Consider the following 17,835-nt stretch of genomic DNA (forward strand, 5'->3'; position numbering starts at 1 on the left):
GGAGTAGGGCAGGCGCTTGTCAGGGGGTGGACGCAATAGACTTGCGGGTTATTTGTCCAGATCCTACAGGAGAATCGAATTAGGTTGTTTACAAACTGTTGCTGAATAAAAACACACAATGTACTTTTCTTTAGCATCAACTCCCCCCAGGACAACCCATTCACTGATAAAAAAAGCTGTGCTGTGCTATAGAATTTACCATCTAGGGTGGATAATTGATTTCATTTGGGAAAAGTACATCAGTATGAAATAAGTAGAGGAGATCCGAAAAAAAGTAGACTAGATTAATCTTAAAACAACGGTTAAATTATTTTCAGATTTTTCTTGAAAAAAAATCTATCCATCCATTCATCCATTTTGTATATGATTAATTTAAATACAGTTGAATAATTTCATTGCAGGTGTGATAACAACAGTCGGTGAAAAGGTATCTTTTGACCGCAGCCATCTCAGTCATCTTGTGTTGGTTTTAAAATCTTTAGGGAAAAAGCTCCAAAGAGAGAATAAGTTACTTCGTAAAACCGACGTATTGTAGCAAAAAGTTATTAGTTTATTTAGTCATCAGAAGCTTTCTTTGACTCGAATGGCTTCATGCAGATTAATAGAATGGTTTGTCTCTCAAAGGCAGTTATCTTTTGAGTTTATGTTAAATTGGATGGAATAAATATTTAATTAGAAACGCATGAAAGACAATGCTTTAATGGCCCCATCTGATGATAAGGCGTTATGATTCCAAAATATGTTTTTAAAAAGCCTTTGATTGTTCAATTTTCTGAACTTTCTGACACTTTCATCGAGAGATTTGTTTTCTGCTGCTAAGATGTGAGTGGACAATCTTAGTAGAAATTGACTCAACTCTAAAAGTCTAAAAGCTGTAAGTAACTGCTGGGTGCATGTGAAAAGATGACAGTTTCATGTACTATACTGTTGCTGTTTATAATTCTGTATATATATATATATATATATATATATATATACAGTAATCCCTCCTACTTCGCGGCTTCAACTATCGCGGCTTCAACTATCGCGGCTTCGCTGTATCGCGGGTTTTCAAAAATAAATTAATGATTTTATCGCAGAAATTTCATCATTTCACGAGGTTTCGCGGCCACTTGAGTTTCTTCATTTTCCTTTAATAATGATAGCTTATGTTTAAAAGTCGTTTTCTTGTTTTGAAATGAATAAATTAAAGAGTCAGTACAGTATACTTTATCGTCACATGTGACTTCAGGGCGTTCTCTCCACCGGCGGTGGCCTTCATCTGGACATAGCAATACACTGTTAGTCTCGTCGCTAAGGCATGAATGCGGAGCGCACAGTCCATTGATATGAAAGTCCCCTAGCAGCGAGCTGGTTGATGTCAGCGATAAAAATAGAATATCTTCCAAGAATAGCTCAAAAAAATCTAGTTTCTATTTCGCGGAAATTCCCATTTTGCGGGTGGGTCTGGAACGTAACCCCCGCGAAGTAGGAGGGATTACTGTATATATATATATATATATATATATATATATATATATATATATATATATATATATATATATATATATATATATATATATATATACACACACACCTATATACCGTAATTTTCGGACTATAAGTCGTAGTTTTTTTTCTTAGTTTGTATGGGGGGGCGACTTATACTGAGGAGCGACTTATATGTGAATTTTTTCAAAAATTTTCAAAATTCAAAAAAAAAGGGGAAACCGCGATAAACGAACCGCGATGTAGCAAGGGATTGCTGTAATTTGAATTTCAAGTGACGTCTGCATCGCAGCGGTTCTTTACATAAAGGACAAAGATTCGATCACGGGATGACGAAGATGACGAAGGGCCCCACGTACTACACACACACATATATACACACACACTCACATTTATACACTGTTGAAAGTGTACGTATATGTGTGTGTGTGTGTGTGTGTATGTGTGCGTGCGTGTGCGTAAATTCTGCGAATTTAGCAGGCTAGTAGGATAAAGATGCTATTGTGGCACTCACCTGGTGAGTTAATCTCCCTAGGTTAGTGGTCCTTAACCTGGGTTCGATCGAAACCTAGGGGTTCGGTGAGTCGGTCTCAGGGTTTCGGTCGAGCCTCCACTGTGGAGGGCCGAACATACCTGATTGATTGTGTAAATTTGTGATAACGCATATCTGAACTGGTCTCGCAAAGGCACCAGGAGAAGTCACACTGATTTGCAGGTGTGTAATTTGTTTTGAGTTTGTGCATTGTGTTGGTTTTGTTCTTTGAACAAGGTGGATAAGTTGTGAAATATTGTGTTTCTCTTATTTTGCATTAGTTGTCAAACAAAACATGTATTCCCATAGAATTTGCACTATGTAAATACAAATCATATCATGTAAATGCAATAAATAGAAAATGGCCAGAACTTACGAACACACAGCTCTCCACTTTCATAGAAACCCGGGCAGCACTGAGAGCGTCGCCTGTACATGGTTCTCACACCTCTTCTGTAGGCTGTCTTGTAGCTGATCCTGGATAAGATAACACACACAATCCGTTTGTGTTTATTATACTTAATTGTTAGAACGCCGTTGCTAACAGTAAAATGTGGCACGTTACTTATGCTGCTTGGGACAGGATGCGCAACGCAAAAACGCACATTCCGCCTCTCTGAGGACACAATGGAACAACAGGCCTTCTTGTTTGGGGAAAAAATAATAAAATAGAGGAAATGATCATCGTCACCGTCCAAGCTCATCCCTAGCTGTACAATACTTCTTTGTCTATACCGAGGCGAAACAAAGCGGGCGCATACTTGAAGGACTTTGAGTGAGGAACTTGACGTACTTGGTATGTTTGTACTTTTTTTCTTCGTTTGTTTTTCAGCTGTTGGACTTTATGAAAGCACAACATTGTTTGCATTACCATATACCAAATTGTTGGCCACTCCGTTCTGGAATTGTCTGGAAGTTGTGTGACAATTTATTTTTCATCCATCCATCCATCCATCCATCCATCCATCCATCCATCCATCCATCCATCCATCCATCCATCCATCCATCCATCCATCTTCTTATGCTTATCCGGGGTCGGGTCGCGGGGGCAGCAGCTTTAGGAGTGACTCCCAAACTTCCCTCTCCCCAGCCACTTCATCCAGCTCATCCCGGGGGATCCCAAGGTGTTCCCAGGCCAGCCGAAAGACATAGTCTCTCCAGCACATCCTGAGTCGTCCCCGGGGTTTCCTACCGGTGGGACATGCCCGAAACACCTCGAATTTCCTCGAAGCCATCCGGAAGTCATTCTCCATGGCCTCGCCAAACTCCTCCGACGCCCGGGTTTTTGCCTCAACAACCGCCGAAGCCGTGTTCCGCTTGGCCATCCGGTACCTGTCAGCTGCCTCCGGAGTCCCGCAGGCCAAAACGCCCCGATAGGACTCCTTCTTCAGCTTGACAGCATCCCTTACCGCCGGTGTCCACCAGCTGGTTCGGGGAATGCCGCCACGACAGGCCCCAACGACCTTACGGCCACAGCTCCGGTCGGCTGCCTCAAAAATGGAGGCATGGAACATGGTCTATGTCTCTCGCCTACCCCGGGACGTGGGAAAAGCTTTGCCGGAGGTGGGAGTTGAAGCTCTTCCTGACAGGGGGTTCTGCCAGACTTTCCTAGTAGACCCTCACAGAGCGTTTGGGTCTGCCAGGTTGGACCGGCATCTTCCCCCACCATTGGCGCCAACCCACCACCAGGTGGTATTCAGTTGACAGCTCAGCCCCTCTCTCCACCCGAGTGTCCAAAACATGTGGCCGCAAATCCGATGACACGACTACAAAGTCGATCATCAAACCGCGGCCTAGGGTGTCCTGGTGCCAAGTGCACACACGGACACCCTTATGCTTGAACATGGTTTTCATTATAAAAAATCCGTGTCGAGCACAGAAGTCCAACAATAGAACACCACTAGGATTCAGATCGGGGGGGGCGTTCCTAATCACGCCCTTCCAGGTCCCACTGTCATTGCCCATGTGAGCATTGAAGTCACCCAGTAGAACGATGAAGTCCCCACAAGGAGCGCTCTCCAGCACCTCCTCCAGGGACTCCAAGAAGGGTGGACACAAACTACAGTCAGGACCCGTCCCCCGACCCGAAGGACGAGGGAGGCTACCCTCTCGTTCACCGGGGTGAAGCCCGATGTACAGGCGCCCAGCCAGGGGGCAATAAGTATGCCCACACCTGCTCAACGCCTCTCACCGTGGGCAACTCCAGAGTGGAAGAGAGTCCAGCCCCTCTCAAGAGGGCTTGTACCAGAGCCCAACTATGTGTGGAGGCAAGTCCGACTATCTAGTCTGCTCTTCACCCTGCTGACGCATGACTGCACTGCGACCTACAGCAGCAACCGCGTGCTGAAATATGCCGACGACACGACTGTGGTGGGTCTGATCACCGGTGGCGACGAGACTCACTTCAGATCGGAGGTCAACCTTTTGGCCGCATGGTGCAGGGACAACAACCTTCTGGTGAACGTCAACAAGACCAAGGAGATTGTCATTGACTTCCGGAAGGGTCACACCCACCACCTGCCGCTGACCGTCGTGCTGTGGTGGAGAGAGAGAGCAGCACCAGATTCCTGGGGGTGCACATCAGTGAGGACCTCTCCTGGACCACCAACACTGCGTCGCTGGCGAAGAAGGCCTGTACTTTCTGCGGAAACTCAGGCGAGCAAGTGCTCCTCCCGCCGTCATGACCACATTCTACCGTGGCACCATTGAGAGCGTCCTCTCCAGTTGCATCGCTGTGTGGGGTGGTGGCTGCTCTGAGTACAACATGAAGGCCCTGCAGCGCATAGTGACCACTGCGGGTAAAATCATCGGGGCTCCACTCCCCTCCCTGAAGGAAGTTTACGCCTCCCGTCTCACCCGCAAAGCGGCCGCGATTGTGTGTGATGTGAGTCACCCCGCTCACTCTTTGTTTGTACTTCTGTCCTCTAGGAAGAGGTACAGATGCCTGCGCTCCCGCAGCACCAGACTCAGAAACAGCTTCGTACTCCAAGCTGTCCGGATCCTGAATTCCCTCCCCCCTCCACCCTCTCCTGCATGACGTCCTGTTCTTTTGCGCTATGATCTGGCTGTCTGCTATTAGCGCGCTTGCTCGATTTTGCTGCTCTTATTTGTCTATTTATTTATTTATTGTTTATTTATTTGGGTTATTTGCTTGTCACTTATTCATTGATCTTGTCTATTCGTTTTTACTCTTTGTGCTGTTTGCTTGTTTGTGTTGTGTACTGTCTAGTCACCGTGGGACGGTGGGAAACGTAATTTCGATCTCTTTGTGTGCCTTGGCATGTGGAGAAATTGACAATAAAGCGGACTTTGACTTTGAACTTTTTCTGCCTCACACACCAGCTTCCATGTCCCTAGGGCCAGCCTCTGCAGCCGGGGATCGAACCGCCAAGGTTCTCCCCGCCTTTGGCCGTCGCCCAGCTCACTTTGCACCCGACCCCTTTGGCCCCTCCTACAGGTGGTGAGCCCATGGGAAGGGGGACCCACGTTTTCTGTTTGGGCTATGCCGGCCGGGCCCCATGGCCGAAGGCCCGGCCACCAGGCGCTCGCCTTCGAGCCCCACCTCCAGACCTGGCTTCAGAGGGGGGCCCCGGTGACCCGCGTCCGGGCGAGGGAAAACTAGGTCCATTTGTCTTTTTCGTCATGATGGGTCTTCTGAGCTGCGCTTTGTCTGGCCCCTCACCTAGGACCCTTTTGCCATGGGTGTTGGAATAATCTCGGGGAAGCCTTGGCCTGCCAGACCTGGAGGCCTCATTTTTCACAAGTTTACGACTCTCCTTTAAACTACGTAATTCCTATTCAGTTCAAGGAATGTCTTTTGATACCCGTCAGCTTCTTTGCATAGGCGAGATGTTCTTTGTTTAATTTAAAGGGACTTCATTCCTTTTAGTTAACTGTAGCTTTGATTCATAGATTGTTGTCGATAGGAACTGTTTTTCTTTGTTAAAACGTTATGTACAGTTTGAAGTAGTCACATATAAGTTATCCCATATTTCCTCAATGTTTGTTTCAGGAACTGTATATCAGTTACCTCACATTTACTTAATATGTGTTGAACTGTGTAGCCTTCTTTTTGATCCTTTTTATTCTTTTTTTTTTTTTTCTTCGTTTTCTGCAGTTTTTTAGGACTTAGGTAGTTACTCGTTATTATTATGTGTCGTGTTAGTTTATTAAGAAGATAAACTCAGCAAAGGTTTGTTGCATTGTTCCACAGGAAAGCGGCATTCAACGTGCTTCAAGTTATCTGATCACAGTCATGGAGAAGACAGCTGATTGAGGGAAGACAACAGACTCTGTGTGTCCGGTGCAGGGGTCATGGTGCGGGGGTCATGGGCCGACAATTAAGTGCTAAATCACACCACACTACATTCCTTAGCTAATCAGTGTTGCTACAGCCACTATCTTCCCTCCCTATAGTGTAGCAACGCCTCTGTAACCAGGGCAACCAAAACATTAAAAAGAGGAGTACGCGTGGTTGGGACTCAGAATGGATGGAGATTGTAACTGAGTTTCCTTTCTCTATCGTTCTCCTCGCGAGTAAACTTATCCTGGTTGTCTTCTCCTCTTTGTTCTAGCGGTTGATTTTGTCTGATCATATTTAGACCTGACAATGGGAGACCCTACCAGGGGCATGAAGCCCAAGACAACATGGCTCCTAGGATTATAGGGGCAAGCAAACCCCTCCACCACGATAAGGTGACGACTCACTAAATTTATTTTTCATTTTTCGTTATTTTACATTGTTCTTCAATATGTAAATATTAAGTTAAATAAAGTACTGGTCTATGCTGTTCTACTCTATGCAACTGTATTGACACCTGCTAAAAAATCTGAATTCTTCAACATTTTTGAAAAGGTAATGCAATCATTACTTTTCCTAGTAACTAGTTACATTTATGAATGAGTAATTCAATTGCTTTTTTGAAAAGGTAACTAGTAACTGTAACTAATTACATTTAGGAAGTAATTTGCCCAACACTGGTCACTAGTTATACGTACATACTGATTATTATTATTTTTTTTTTATAAATTGTAATAATAAAAATTCTAGGGCTGCTTGATCCTGTGCTAATAATTGCAGTGGAGGCAACATGAAAAACTGAATCGCCACACATATCTTGAAGCACCAGGAAGTAAGGCTTTCCCAAATCTCTAGCTTGTCACTGTTACATGTCACATAATCACTCATACTCTGCACACTCTGGTAGGGATTTAGCCCTCCTCCCTGCCAAGCCACCAATCTATACTGCAAACAAATTCATCCTGTAATTGTTTGGTGGTACAAGATAAGTATTTGGAGAATGTATCATTGGTCAAAAAATTGTTACTAAATTGACTGAAAAATGTGTGTGTGTGGGGGGGGGGGGGACATCACATGCCATAAAGACGTCCTTGTTTCTTCCATATTTGCTGATGCTCTGATTAAAATAGTGCAACTTAATTGAATAAACCTTTGATGTAGCTAATCAAATGTTATGATAGTATTAAGAATGAAGTCTCTTTCAAAATCTCGTAAAAACATGATACAATCATACATCTTCAGAAAAGATGAAAGTAACTAAAATGATGTGAATCTCTCAAGGACGATGTTTTCTGACTTTTTTCCCTCTTAAGTTCAATGACTCAGCTCTTAGCTGAAGGAGCTTAACTGGTGGCTATAAAGCTTAATGTGATCATTAAAGCCAATACACTGACAGTCCTTCATGAAAATGACCACATCAGACAGAGATGAACTGCCAAGTGTTGGGTAGACTGCAGTGAATGTCTGCGTGTCACAGTTGCAGTACTACTATAGTGTACTCACTCTAAGTGCTTTACAAAAACACCATAAACTGATTAAGTGTCTTGATAATCCACGCTAATGCTGACAGAAAAATGACCATCCTGACGTACATTTTTACAATCAGCTTGAAATCAATATTTTCTTCTTTGAAAGGTTACACATCACAAACATTTCTTGAATCATATCCATGTAAGAGAGACTAATTAGTAGACAACATAATCGATCACATTGAAATAGTCTGAAAAAGTAAAGACTTCCACAAAATGTTATTTACCTGTGTCTTGTGCATTTGAACCAGTTGAGAATGTCAGTGCAACGAGTATAGTAGACCTGGTTGAAAGGATGAGCATAAGACTCTTGGACGGTCACTGCGTAACTAGAGGAAGAGTACATGCAGAACATTAGTAGGCTTTGGCAGTGACATCTCCTTTCTCCTCTAGAAAGAAATAGTCTTGCAATGTTTAATTCACAGATTTCTGCACCACAAATTTTGAGTTTTTACTGAAAATTAACCACAGCAATGACAATGTGAAAGACACCAAAATTCATCAATTAAATTATGTGATTGTTTTTTCACTCCTATATAATAATGTGTGGCATTCCCCTGAAAAGTGACTCTGGCTGTGGTATTCTGAGCATTTTCAAGAATTTGTAATGGACTTTATTTTCATGCAGTAAAAACATGTTTCTTTCAATGTATGTATAGTGCATTTATGTCAATTGAATGGAACAAATTCAAAAAGCAGAACCAACATTAGAACACTTTGAGAAAAATGTAAAACAGCAATTGAAAAGTTGGATCTAAAATATCTAATCTTACAAGACCTTAGCTCAAACCTTTGGAGACTCAATGTTCATATGGTATTTTGACTAAAATGTATTTTTTTATATTCAAAAAAACATGTTAACTTCAAACCCCAAGATGGTAGACTAAAATTGATAGCATTTTTTAGGAATGGCAGGTCCGAAAGGTACACGATTGAATTGACTTATGATGCCAATTTACATTTATATAATATATTGTGAGCCGGTTTCCTTTCTCCAAACATGAATGGATCTAATTTAGTCAACCGTGACAATTATCATATGGTGCGATATCTGCAGATTACACAGTTTATTGATCACAGAACCTGCACTCAGGGTTACCCTCATCAGGACTGGCACTGGGATTTCACGCTCTAGCACTGAGTGGTGAGGTCACTCAAGCGATCACATTAACATCATTCTGAATTTACAGTCTCAGTCTGTCCTCAGGAGTCAACATTTTTTGCTTGATTACTGACAAAACTGTCAGCCTTGATTTGTAACAGGGATCCATTAGTTCACTGCATTATTTTAAGTGGCATTATTTCATTTTGTCCAGTATATTGTAGATTGAGTTCAAGAACCTAACCTCTCCCAGTGGCTGCACACGTTGGGATCATCTGGGTTCAGGGCAGTCACCAGAAAGATTAAGCTCAACAGTCTGAGCCACAGCAACATTTGGGGGGAGGCACCTCCAACCCCCATTGTTCTCCTCCCACTGTCCTTTGGGAAGAAGAACATGAAAATCAGTTAAGAAAACCTTTGGTAGGTACAGTGGGACAAATACAAGTTCTGACAGCAGTAATCAAATCATTAGCACACCAACAAAAATCTGTTAAGACGTAGCCACCTATATTAACAATATAGTCATTCTTATCAAAGTGTCTTGAATAGGAAACAACTCAAAAACGTGTTTTATCATCTTTTATATTTCTTCTTTCAAATAAAAAGTGTACTTAAAGTGCAATGATATTTGGTAAATATTTCACTGTTACAATATGAAAGGTTGCATGTACAAAATGTCAATCTCAATATATTTTACTCGGTGTGCAACCTGTGCATGTTTGGATGAACACAGAGCTGATATCCTGGTTAATTTGTTTTCAAAAACTATTTTGAGACCAAGGTGAAATCGGATAATTTTCCACGGCACACTTAATGATCACTCATGGCACACAAGTATGCTGCGTCAGTGGTTGACAAACACTGCTTTAAATAATGTTTCGATTTGTTGGTGAAATATATACATAGGCGGCTCGGTGGCACACTGGTTAGCATGTCCGCCTCACAGTTAGGAGGGTGCGGTTCGATTCCACCTACGACCCTCCCTGTGTGGAGTTTGCATGTTCTCCCCGAGCCCGCGTGGGTTTCCTCCCACATCCCAAAAACATGCTTGGTGGGCCGATTGAGCACTCCAAATTGCCCCTAGGTGTGAGTGCGAGTGCGAATGGTTGTTCGTCTCTGTGTGCCCTGCGATTGGCTGGCAACCGGTTCAGGGTGTCCCCCGCCTACTGCCCGATGACCGCTGGGATAGGCTTCAGCACGCCCGCGACCCCCGTGGGGACAAAGCGGTACAGAAAATGGATGTGTGTGTGTGTCTATGTGTGTGTGTGTGTGTGTGTGTGTGTGTGTGTGTGTGTGTGTGTGTTTGTGTGTGTGTGTGTGTGTGTGTGTGTGTGTGTGTGTGTGTGTGTGTGTGTGCGTGCAGTATGTCCATCCATCTATTTTCAACACTGCTGATATTGAACTGAAATTATATCAATGTATTCGCAACATTGTATTCCAGGATTTAGCAACAATAAATAAAGCCATTTGGCGCATTGTCTTCCACAAACAAACAAAAATCTCCACAGGGAACCACAAAACCCTGATGGGCAGTGTACGAAATGGAATGCCATTGGCTGTCGGTGAACTGATCACGCTGAATTACTATTAGCAAATCAGAGCATGAGGTAGAGGAGTAGACTATGAGATAGTACAAAAGCAAGGAATGCCCTTGAAGAAGACAATAAATTGAGCGCAGCTAAATGTTGACTTTGATTTGTTCCTGCCTAAATTATGAGTTTGTTGGGCAAGGTTGGTATTAATGTGCTTTTTTTTTTTTTTTTTTTTTTTTTTTTATTATGAAACCACAACTGGCTGGTATGATAATCAATGAATGGATTCCTACAGAGACATTTTTAACATTTGCAGTCTCCTGAGAATAGTGAACGACGAAATCATTCCAAAGGAGGAACTCTTTTATTGTTTTGTTTTCAGTATAGCAAGACTTATATACCTCCGGACTTTTGTAATTTAATGCATTTATAATTCTAAGATAATGTATGTCTGTGTGCGTGCGTGCGTGTGTAAAGAAATTTAATTTGCTTATTCACTTTATAGTCAATTAGGCATCAACAATGAGAAGCAATTCAAAGAAACCGTCTCACTGGTGCTGTTTGTGAGCTCATATCTCACTTTATACTGCAGGCCCATGATCATTTCTGAGAATACAAAATAGCAAATATCCATGATGGATTCAGAGGCCTGCTGGACAAATCACCGCCTGATACGATCTACGATGTCCATCAGACTCAAGAGGAAGAGGAGTCTGCAAAAGAAGCAGAGCCGGCAGAGACTAAACCTTGAGACCCTGAACGAAACTGCCACCCTGCAGCTGTTTCAGGCCTCTCTTGGAGAAAGCCTCGATCAGGAATACCCTGAGGAGATTGAATAACACTAGAGCCCGCTCAAGTCTTCCATCCTTGATACCTGCAGTGCCACTCTCGGGTACAAGTCCAGAAAGCATCAGGACTGGTTAGATGAGAACGACACAGAGATAGAACAACTCATCTCCAAGAAAAAGGAAACCTTTTGTGTCCGGCAAAATGACAAGCAAAGCAAAGCAAAGAGACAGACTCACTCTAGAGCAAAGGCTGACGTCCAGAGCCGGGTGAAGCAGATTAAAAACCCCTGGTGGACAGAAAGGGAACTGGAAATCCAGTGTGACTTACTCTGGTGACACCAGAGGCTTTTTCAGCGCTACTAAGGCTGTCTACGGCCCAAGCCATCACGGCCAAAAACCCCTACGCTCTAAGGATGGGCAGAACTTGAAAGCTTTAGCTTTAGCATTGTGTGCAGAGGGCCACAGATTTGGAATGAGCTTGACGAAACACTAAAAATGTTGCAATCCATATCCATCTTCAAGGCAAATCAAAAAAATCAACTCCTATCAAAGTATGTTTAATGTGCTGATTATTAATCGCATGAATGCCTGTGTCCTGTTGTTAATTTATTAATTAGTGTGAAGGCGAAGGCCTTCACACTATTGTTATTGCTAATGTACTTCACGTCAAATCCAGTGTAACCAGAATACTGGGACTATCTATTACTTGTTGTATGTTTATTGTGTGTCTATTGCTTGTTGTGCCTTATTGTGTGTTTATTGTCTATTATATCTGTATGTTGTCCGTAATGTAAGAATATCTGGCCAATATCTGATACTTATGGGAATAAGTAAATAAATAGCTTAAATAGCTTAAATAGCTTGGTTGGGGTGACCTTTCACGCTGTGTAATACTGTTTGCTGTATCATGTTGTATGTCTTGGATATTGCGTTAACTAAAACTAAACTAAAAACTAAACTAACTTATGGCAGGCTCTTCAACCTTAACAGGTTCAAAGCCAAAACCAAGATCAGAACCACCACGATCATGGAGCTCCAGTATGCGGATGATAATGCCATTGCAGCACACTCTGCAGAAGACCTCCAGGGCATCCTGAACGCCTTTGCTAAGGCATACAGAGCCCTGGGTCTGACCGTGAACATCAAGAAGACCCAGGTGCTACATCAACCCCCTCCCAACCAGCCATCTACTCCGCCCATCATAAATGTGGACAACACTGCACTTGAAAATGTTGACCACTTACCCTACCTTGGCAGCCTTCTCTCCTCCAAAGCGGACATTGACTCTGAGGTCAACCATCACCTGAGCTGTGCCAGTGGAGTGTACGCCAGACTCCGGAAAAGAGTCTGAAGACAGAGACCTCCAGATTAACACCAAGCTCCTCGTTTACAAAGCTGTGGTTCTCCCCACCTTACTTTATGGGGCAGAATCATGGACAACCTACAGCAGGCACCTAAGAGCTCTTGAACAACACCACCAGAGAACCTGGGAGAAATGGGAGGACAGACGCACAAACATCAGCGTTCTGGAGGAACCCAGAACACCGAGCATCACCTCCTTAATAATACAGCACCAACTTCGATGGGCAGGACATCTCATCCGCATAGCTGATACCCATCTCCCCAAACAGATGTTACTCTCCCAGCTGGAGAGAGGTCCGCGAGCCCCAGGTGGGCAAAATAAACATTTCAAGGACAACCTCAAGACCAATCTCAAGAAATTCCAAATCCACATCTCAGGACTTGGAGCGCATCGCCTTGAACAGGAACAGCTGGAGGGCAGTGGTGCAAGAAGGTGCAGCACATCACGAAAAGGAACTTTGCCGTGTCGCAGAAACCAAATGACAACTTCATAAGGAAAGATAAAAACAGGCTCCAGCACGACCACAACCCACCACCACTTTCCCCTGCCCAGACTGCACAAAAATATGTGGATCCCGTTTCGGCCTCTACACCCACCTGTGGACCCATAAATAGACGACCCCGAGAAGAAACCAGTCATACTCGTCCCGAGTGACCGCCGATGATAATGGTGTGTGTGGGTGTGTCTGTGTGTGCGTGTGTGTATGTAAAGAAATTTAATTTGCATATTCACTTTATAGTCAATTATGCGTAAACAACGAGAAGCAATTCAAAGAAACCGTCTCACTGGTACTGTTTGTGAGCTCATCTCTCACTTTGTACTGCAGGCACATGATCATTTCTGAGAATACAAAATAGCAAATATAGCTCTGTGAGAAGCAACAACTGCACAACTTTATATAAAAGTGATTGTTAAACAGTAACGGGAGCAGTAGCATATCATGGCTATGCAACTGGAAATAAACAACAAAATACCTTTCAAATCATTTACTCATAATGTACATGTCTGATGTTGTTGACATTAGCTGTGACATTTGTCAGCAGAACAAGAGACAGTACCCACTCATTGCTCCATTTTTTGTAGACACTATGAAAGCCCGAGAAAATCATGAAGATGATGAATCCACACACTATGCGCTGGCTGCTCCCACTCATGCTGACACTCGACAGCTGTTTCACTGTTCCCATGAGTGGTAATACAGAAAAGAAATATAATGGGAAATCTGACAAACTGTGCATAGAAGATGAAGTGATATGTTATGACTTGCTGTAACAAGTCTATCTATGAGCGATACAGCTTTCTTGTGTCATGGGCATAGCTTTTTTTTCTTATGGCTGAACTCACACTAAAGTCTAGTCACAATTGATAAGAAGAAATTGCGTGTGAAGGTGAAGAAGTTGAATAAATACTAGTAGTTAAGCGGCAAAAAAATGGGCACAACAAAAAAGTAGAATAACAATAGTGTGAAGGTCTTCACCTTCACACTAATAATAACTAGAATTTGCAATTCCTGAAGAAATTGCGTGTGAAGGTGAAGAAGTTGAATAAATACTCGGGGAATGCGGAAGAATGATGTTGAACCGAGTTGAATCGGTTGAAAAATGTAGAAATTAGAGTGGAAAAAGGAAATTTTGGAAAATTTGGTTGAATTTTAAATTTGAAATGTGGAATTTATGGTAAGTGTGAATTTGGGGAATAGGGAGGAAGAATATGAAGAGTTGAAAGTTGGAATGAGTTGAATCGGTTGAAAAATGTAGAAATTAGAGTGGAAAAAGGAAATTTTGGAAAATTTGGTTGAATTTCAAATTTGAAAATGTGAAATTTTTGCTAAATGGGAAGGTGTGGAATAGGTAGGCAAAAGATGAACAGTTGAAAGTTGGAACGAGTTGAATCGGTTGGAGTATGTTGAAATTAGAGTAGAAAAACGAAATTTTGCAGAATTTGGTTGCAAGGTGTGGAATAGGTAGGCAAAAGATGAACAGTTGAAAGTTGGAACGGGTTGAATCGGTTGAAGTATGTAGAAATTAGGAGTGAAAAAGGAAATTTTGTGAAATTTTGTGCAAATTTTAAACGTGAAAACGTGAAATTTTTGAATTTGCCAAGTTTGGGAATGTCCCCAATGTGATTTGAATGTGTTGAATTATGTGAATTTCAAACTGGAACAACGTAAATGTGAAATGTTGAATCTGCCATTAGGAATGAATGGGGCAAAAATTGCCGGAAATTTGTGAATTTTGTGAAAACGGAAAATTTTTTGAATGAAAAAAATGTAAGCTCACGTGTCATGAATATTTGGAATACGTGAAAAGTGGAACGGAGTGAATCGGTTGAAGTATGTTGAAGTAGTTAAGGGACAAAAAAACGGGCACAACAAAAAAGTAGAATAACAATAGTGTGAAGGTCTTCACCTTCACACTAATAACAATAGTGTGAAGGTCTTCACCTTCACACTAATTAGTATGAGTATGACAACAATATAAGTAAATTTACTCTATAATTGGTTCAGTTTTATTATTTTGTAAAATTAAGTTTTAAATATTAACATTGGCCGCTAAGCTGCTCTACCTAATCTTCCGTTAAAATGTGGTAAAGTGATGGAATTTTCCCTTCTTTCCCTTGAAAACAATCCACTGATATATATATATATGATATAGTAGTTTAACTCATTTTACAAAGTGCCACGCGATATGTTTTTATTTTTTAATTCTTTATTTTTATATGCACACTTGAGTATGCAAGATAATTTTGGTTTGGAAGTGAACAAGATGCCCTTTTTCAAGCTGTTGTTCTTGGCCAGAAGTGGCATTTTGTACGGTTCCTTTTTCTCATTAATTAAATTAAAAATTATCCAATACGTCTAGTATCAAATTGCAAGAGGCATAATGTCAGTCGTAAAGGTAGACCTCCCAGCTGGTAACCCAATATGCACACACCTAAATACTGCAATCTTTGCCAATAAATAAAAATAAATAAATAAATAAATAAATAAATAAAACAAAGAACATGCACTAGCTGAATGTGATCCTGAACCTTTAATGAATGTTAAACCACCACTCCGGTTTCATTAACAATACTAATCCCAGGTTTTTCCTACAATGTGCCACCGAAGAGCCACTAAGATCTTAATGAAATGTCTACCTGCCAGAGCCTAGCAAAGCCATCTAAACTGAGAGCTTTATTAAGGAACTGAAAGCTTCATTGACCAGTTCACTCCCCCGTGGGCTCTATGTGGCTCCATAATGATAGACAACACCATTTTGCTGACAGTGCAAGCTTACTTGATGCTCTCTCTGGGCTTTTTGGTAGACCCAAAATTATGATGCAAAGTTTCCTGTGAGTGAGTTCAGTTAAAGGCAAAGAAAATCAAAAGCAAACTATTTTAAAGCTATAAAAAAAGGGGTCATCATGCTCCAGCAGAGAACACATTGTGTTTTAGCTTCACACATAAAAGATACAACAGAATTGATTAATATATCAAATGATTCATCAAAGACATATTACCCTACTTCAGGTCTTTGGAGAGGCAAATTCTAAATTAACCAACATTTCTGTCAAACAGCTTGTCAACACAATCACACGGGGAGTAACTAGCCTATATCAACTGAATAAACTTTATATAATTAGTATTTATCTTGATAACACAAATGTTGAAGTTGAAGGAGACTTACTGCTCATGTTAAATTTTGTGCAGCTTTAAGCTAAGGCATTTATGCCTGTAGGGCGTGGTTTTAATCTTAGCTCTCCATCCTTTGACACCACGCTGCACCTAACGCTTGTACTACCTATATCGTCCATATGCCTAATATATCCAGTCAGAATTCTGAAGTAATATGTTGGTCATATTTGTTAGTGTGTGGACCTTATAATTCAATACAATCAGGGAGTGTCCATGAGGTTATTAAAGTCCAAGAAGTTATTAAAGTAGTTAGTAAATCATAACCGCAGTGACACATACAGTAAAAAAAAAAAAATAATCCTCCATTGTGCAATATTCAATTAACAGTGCACCAACACTCAAAATCAACCTGAACTGCCCATTCACTTCCTTTTATCTTACCTGGATCAATAGTCAAAGACAGGTAATCAAGCCAAGGCTGGAATGATGGAATTAACAGTCATTGAGCCTGTCAATAAATTGATCAGCTTAGTCCCTTCTACAATTAAGATGTCGTATTTTTGTTGCTTAAAGGGTTCTTGCATTTCACTGCTAATGGCTTTCAATTATTAGCGTTTATCCAACTTGCAAAACAGGATCACCAAAAAGTACATGAACATATCTACGGTGACAAGGAAGAAAAAATAACGCATGGGGTTGCCTAAGAAAAAAACAAACAATTTATTTAGCAGAATCATATGTGTGTATCATCATATCACCTAAAACCAATCGGGCGACCATGCATGTTTTTGGGATGTGGGAGGAAACCGGAGAACCCGTAAAAAAACCCAAGCAGGCACGGGGAGCATGCAAACGCCACACAGGGAGGACCGGAGGTAGAATCAAACCAAAAGCGTCTCAATTGTGAGGCAGACGTGGTAACCAGTGCACCACCGTGCACTAATAATGTTAAAGACCCTCGTGTTGACATCAACTGCCACAAGCCACACAAACTGAAAACCAAAACAAGAGCTCACCATAAGAATCACCAATCATGTCATGTTCTACCTAAAAAATGGGGCACTTAAGGTTGAGAGAGCGTCTTCCACTGTTCTTTCTCTGCCTGCAAACCATTCAAAGGTCCGGGATGAAGCCTTTGAATGTGGTTCATAGTCTAGATTAAAGAAAAACAGTAGGCTGTGGAAAGCTGAGCTATATTTACGTAGAGCCCCACAATGACAACTCCTTAATGGAACATTATTCTGCTCAAATTGACATTTCAAGTTTTGTAAAATAGCCATACATCTCTTCTTATTCGTTGACTTTCTACATGAAAAACTTATGACAATCGCAACTAAAAGACACTATTAAATTTTCCATCTCATTCCACCAAATCTGTCCACTATGAGTAGGAAGCAGATAATTTTCATGATTGCCCTGATTTCCATGGCCTGAAGTCTTATTGAGGTTTGCGCATTACTAAAAATCCACACTTTCCAAAATTTTGCACTGTTAATGAATGGTGCACATACGGCATGGACAATGCTGCGTAATGAGTACAAACCAACTAAAGACTATGGGTTACTTTCCCTTTTAAACAAAGCTT

At 41.7% G+C, this 17,835-nt stretch overlaps 1 protein-coding gene and 1 pseudogene across 5 annotated transcripts in view; one reads left to right on the top strand and one right to left on the bottom strand.

The window, feature by feature from the left end:
• The window catches only part of LOC147058835 (multiple epidermal growth factor-like domains protein 11), a 103,373-nt gene that overhangs the window by 71,390 nt on the left and 14,148 nt on the right, over window positions 1-17,835 (bottom strand). For all 5 annotated transcript variants that reach the window (XM_085908681.1, XM_085908680.1, XM_085908679.1 and 2 more), the window contains exons 2-4: window positions 9,196-9,329; window positions 8,077-8,178; window positions 2,397-2,497 (exon numbers count right to left, since the gene is read on the bottom strand). In XM_085908681.1, coding sequence (XP_085764807.1) covers window positions 2,397-2,497; window positions 8,077-8,178; window positions 9,196-9,311 — 319 coding nt within the window. In that variant the 5' untranslated portion in view covers window positions 9,312-9,329. The remainder of the gene's footprint in view (window positions 1-2,396; window positions 2,498-8,076; window positions 8,179-9,195; window positions 9,330-17,835) is intronic.
• LOC147058836 (uncharacterized) lies at window positions 11,116-11,764 on the top strand (annotated as a pseudogene).

The sequence above is a fragment of the Syngnathus leptorhynchus genome, chromosome 3 (assembly GCF_054491065.1).
Source record: "Syngnathus leptorhynchus isolate UIUO chromosome 3, UIUO_Slep, whole genome shotgun sequence".
In the NCBI taxonomy this organism is placed as follows: domain Eukaryota; kingdom Metazoa; phylum Chordata; class Actinopteri; order Syngnathiformes; family Syngnathidae; genus Syngnathus; species Syngnathus leptorhynchus.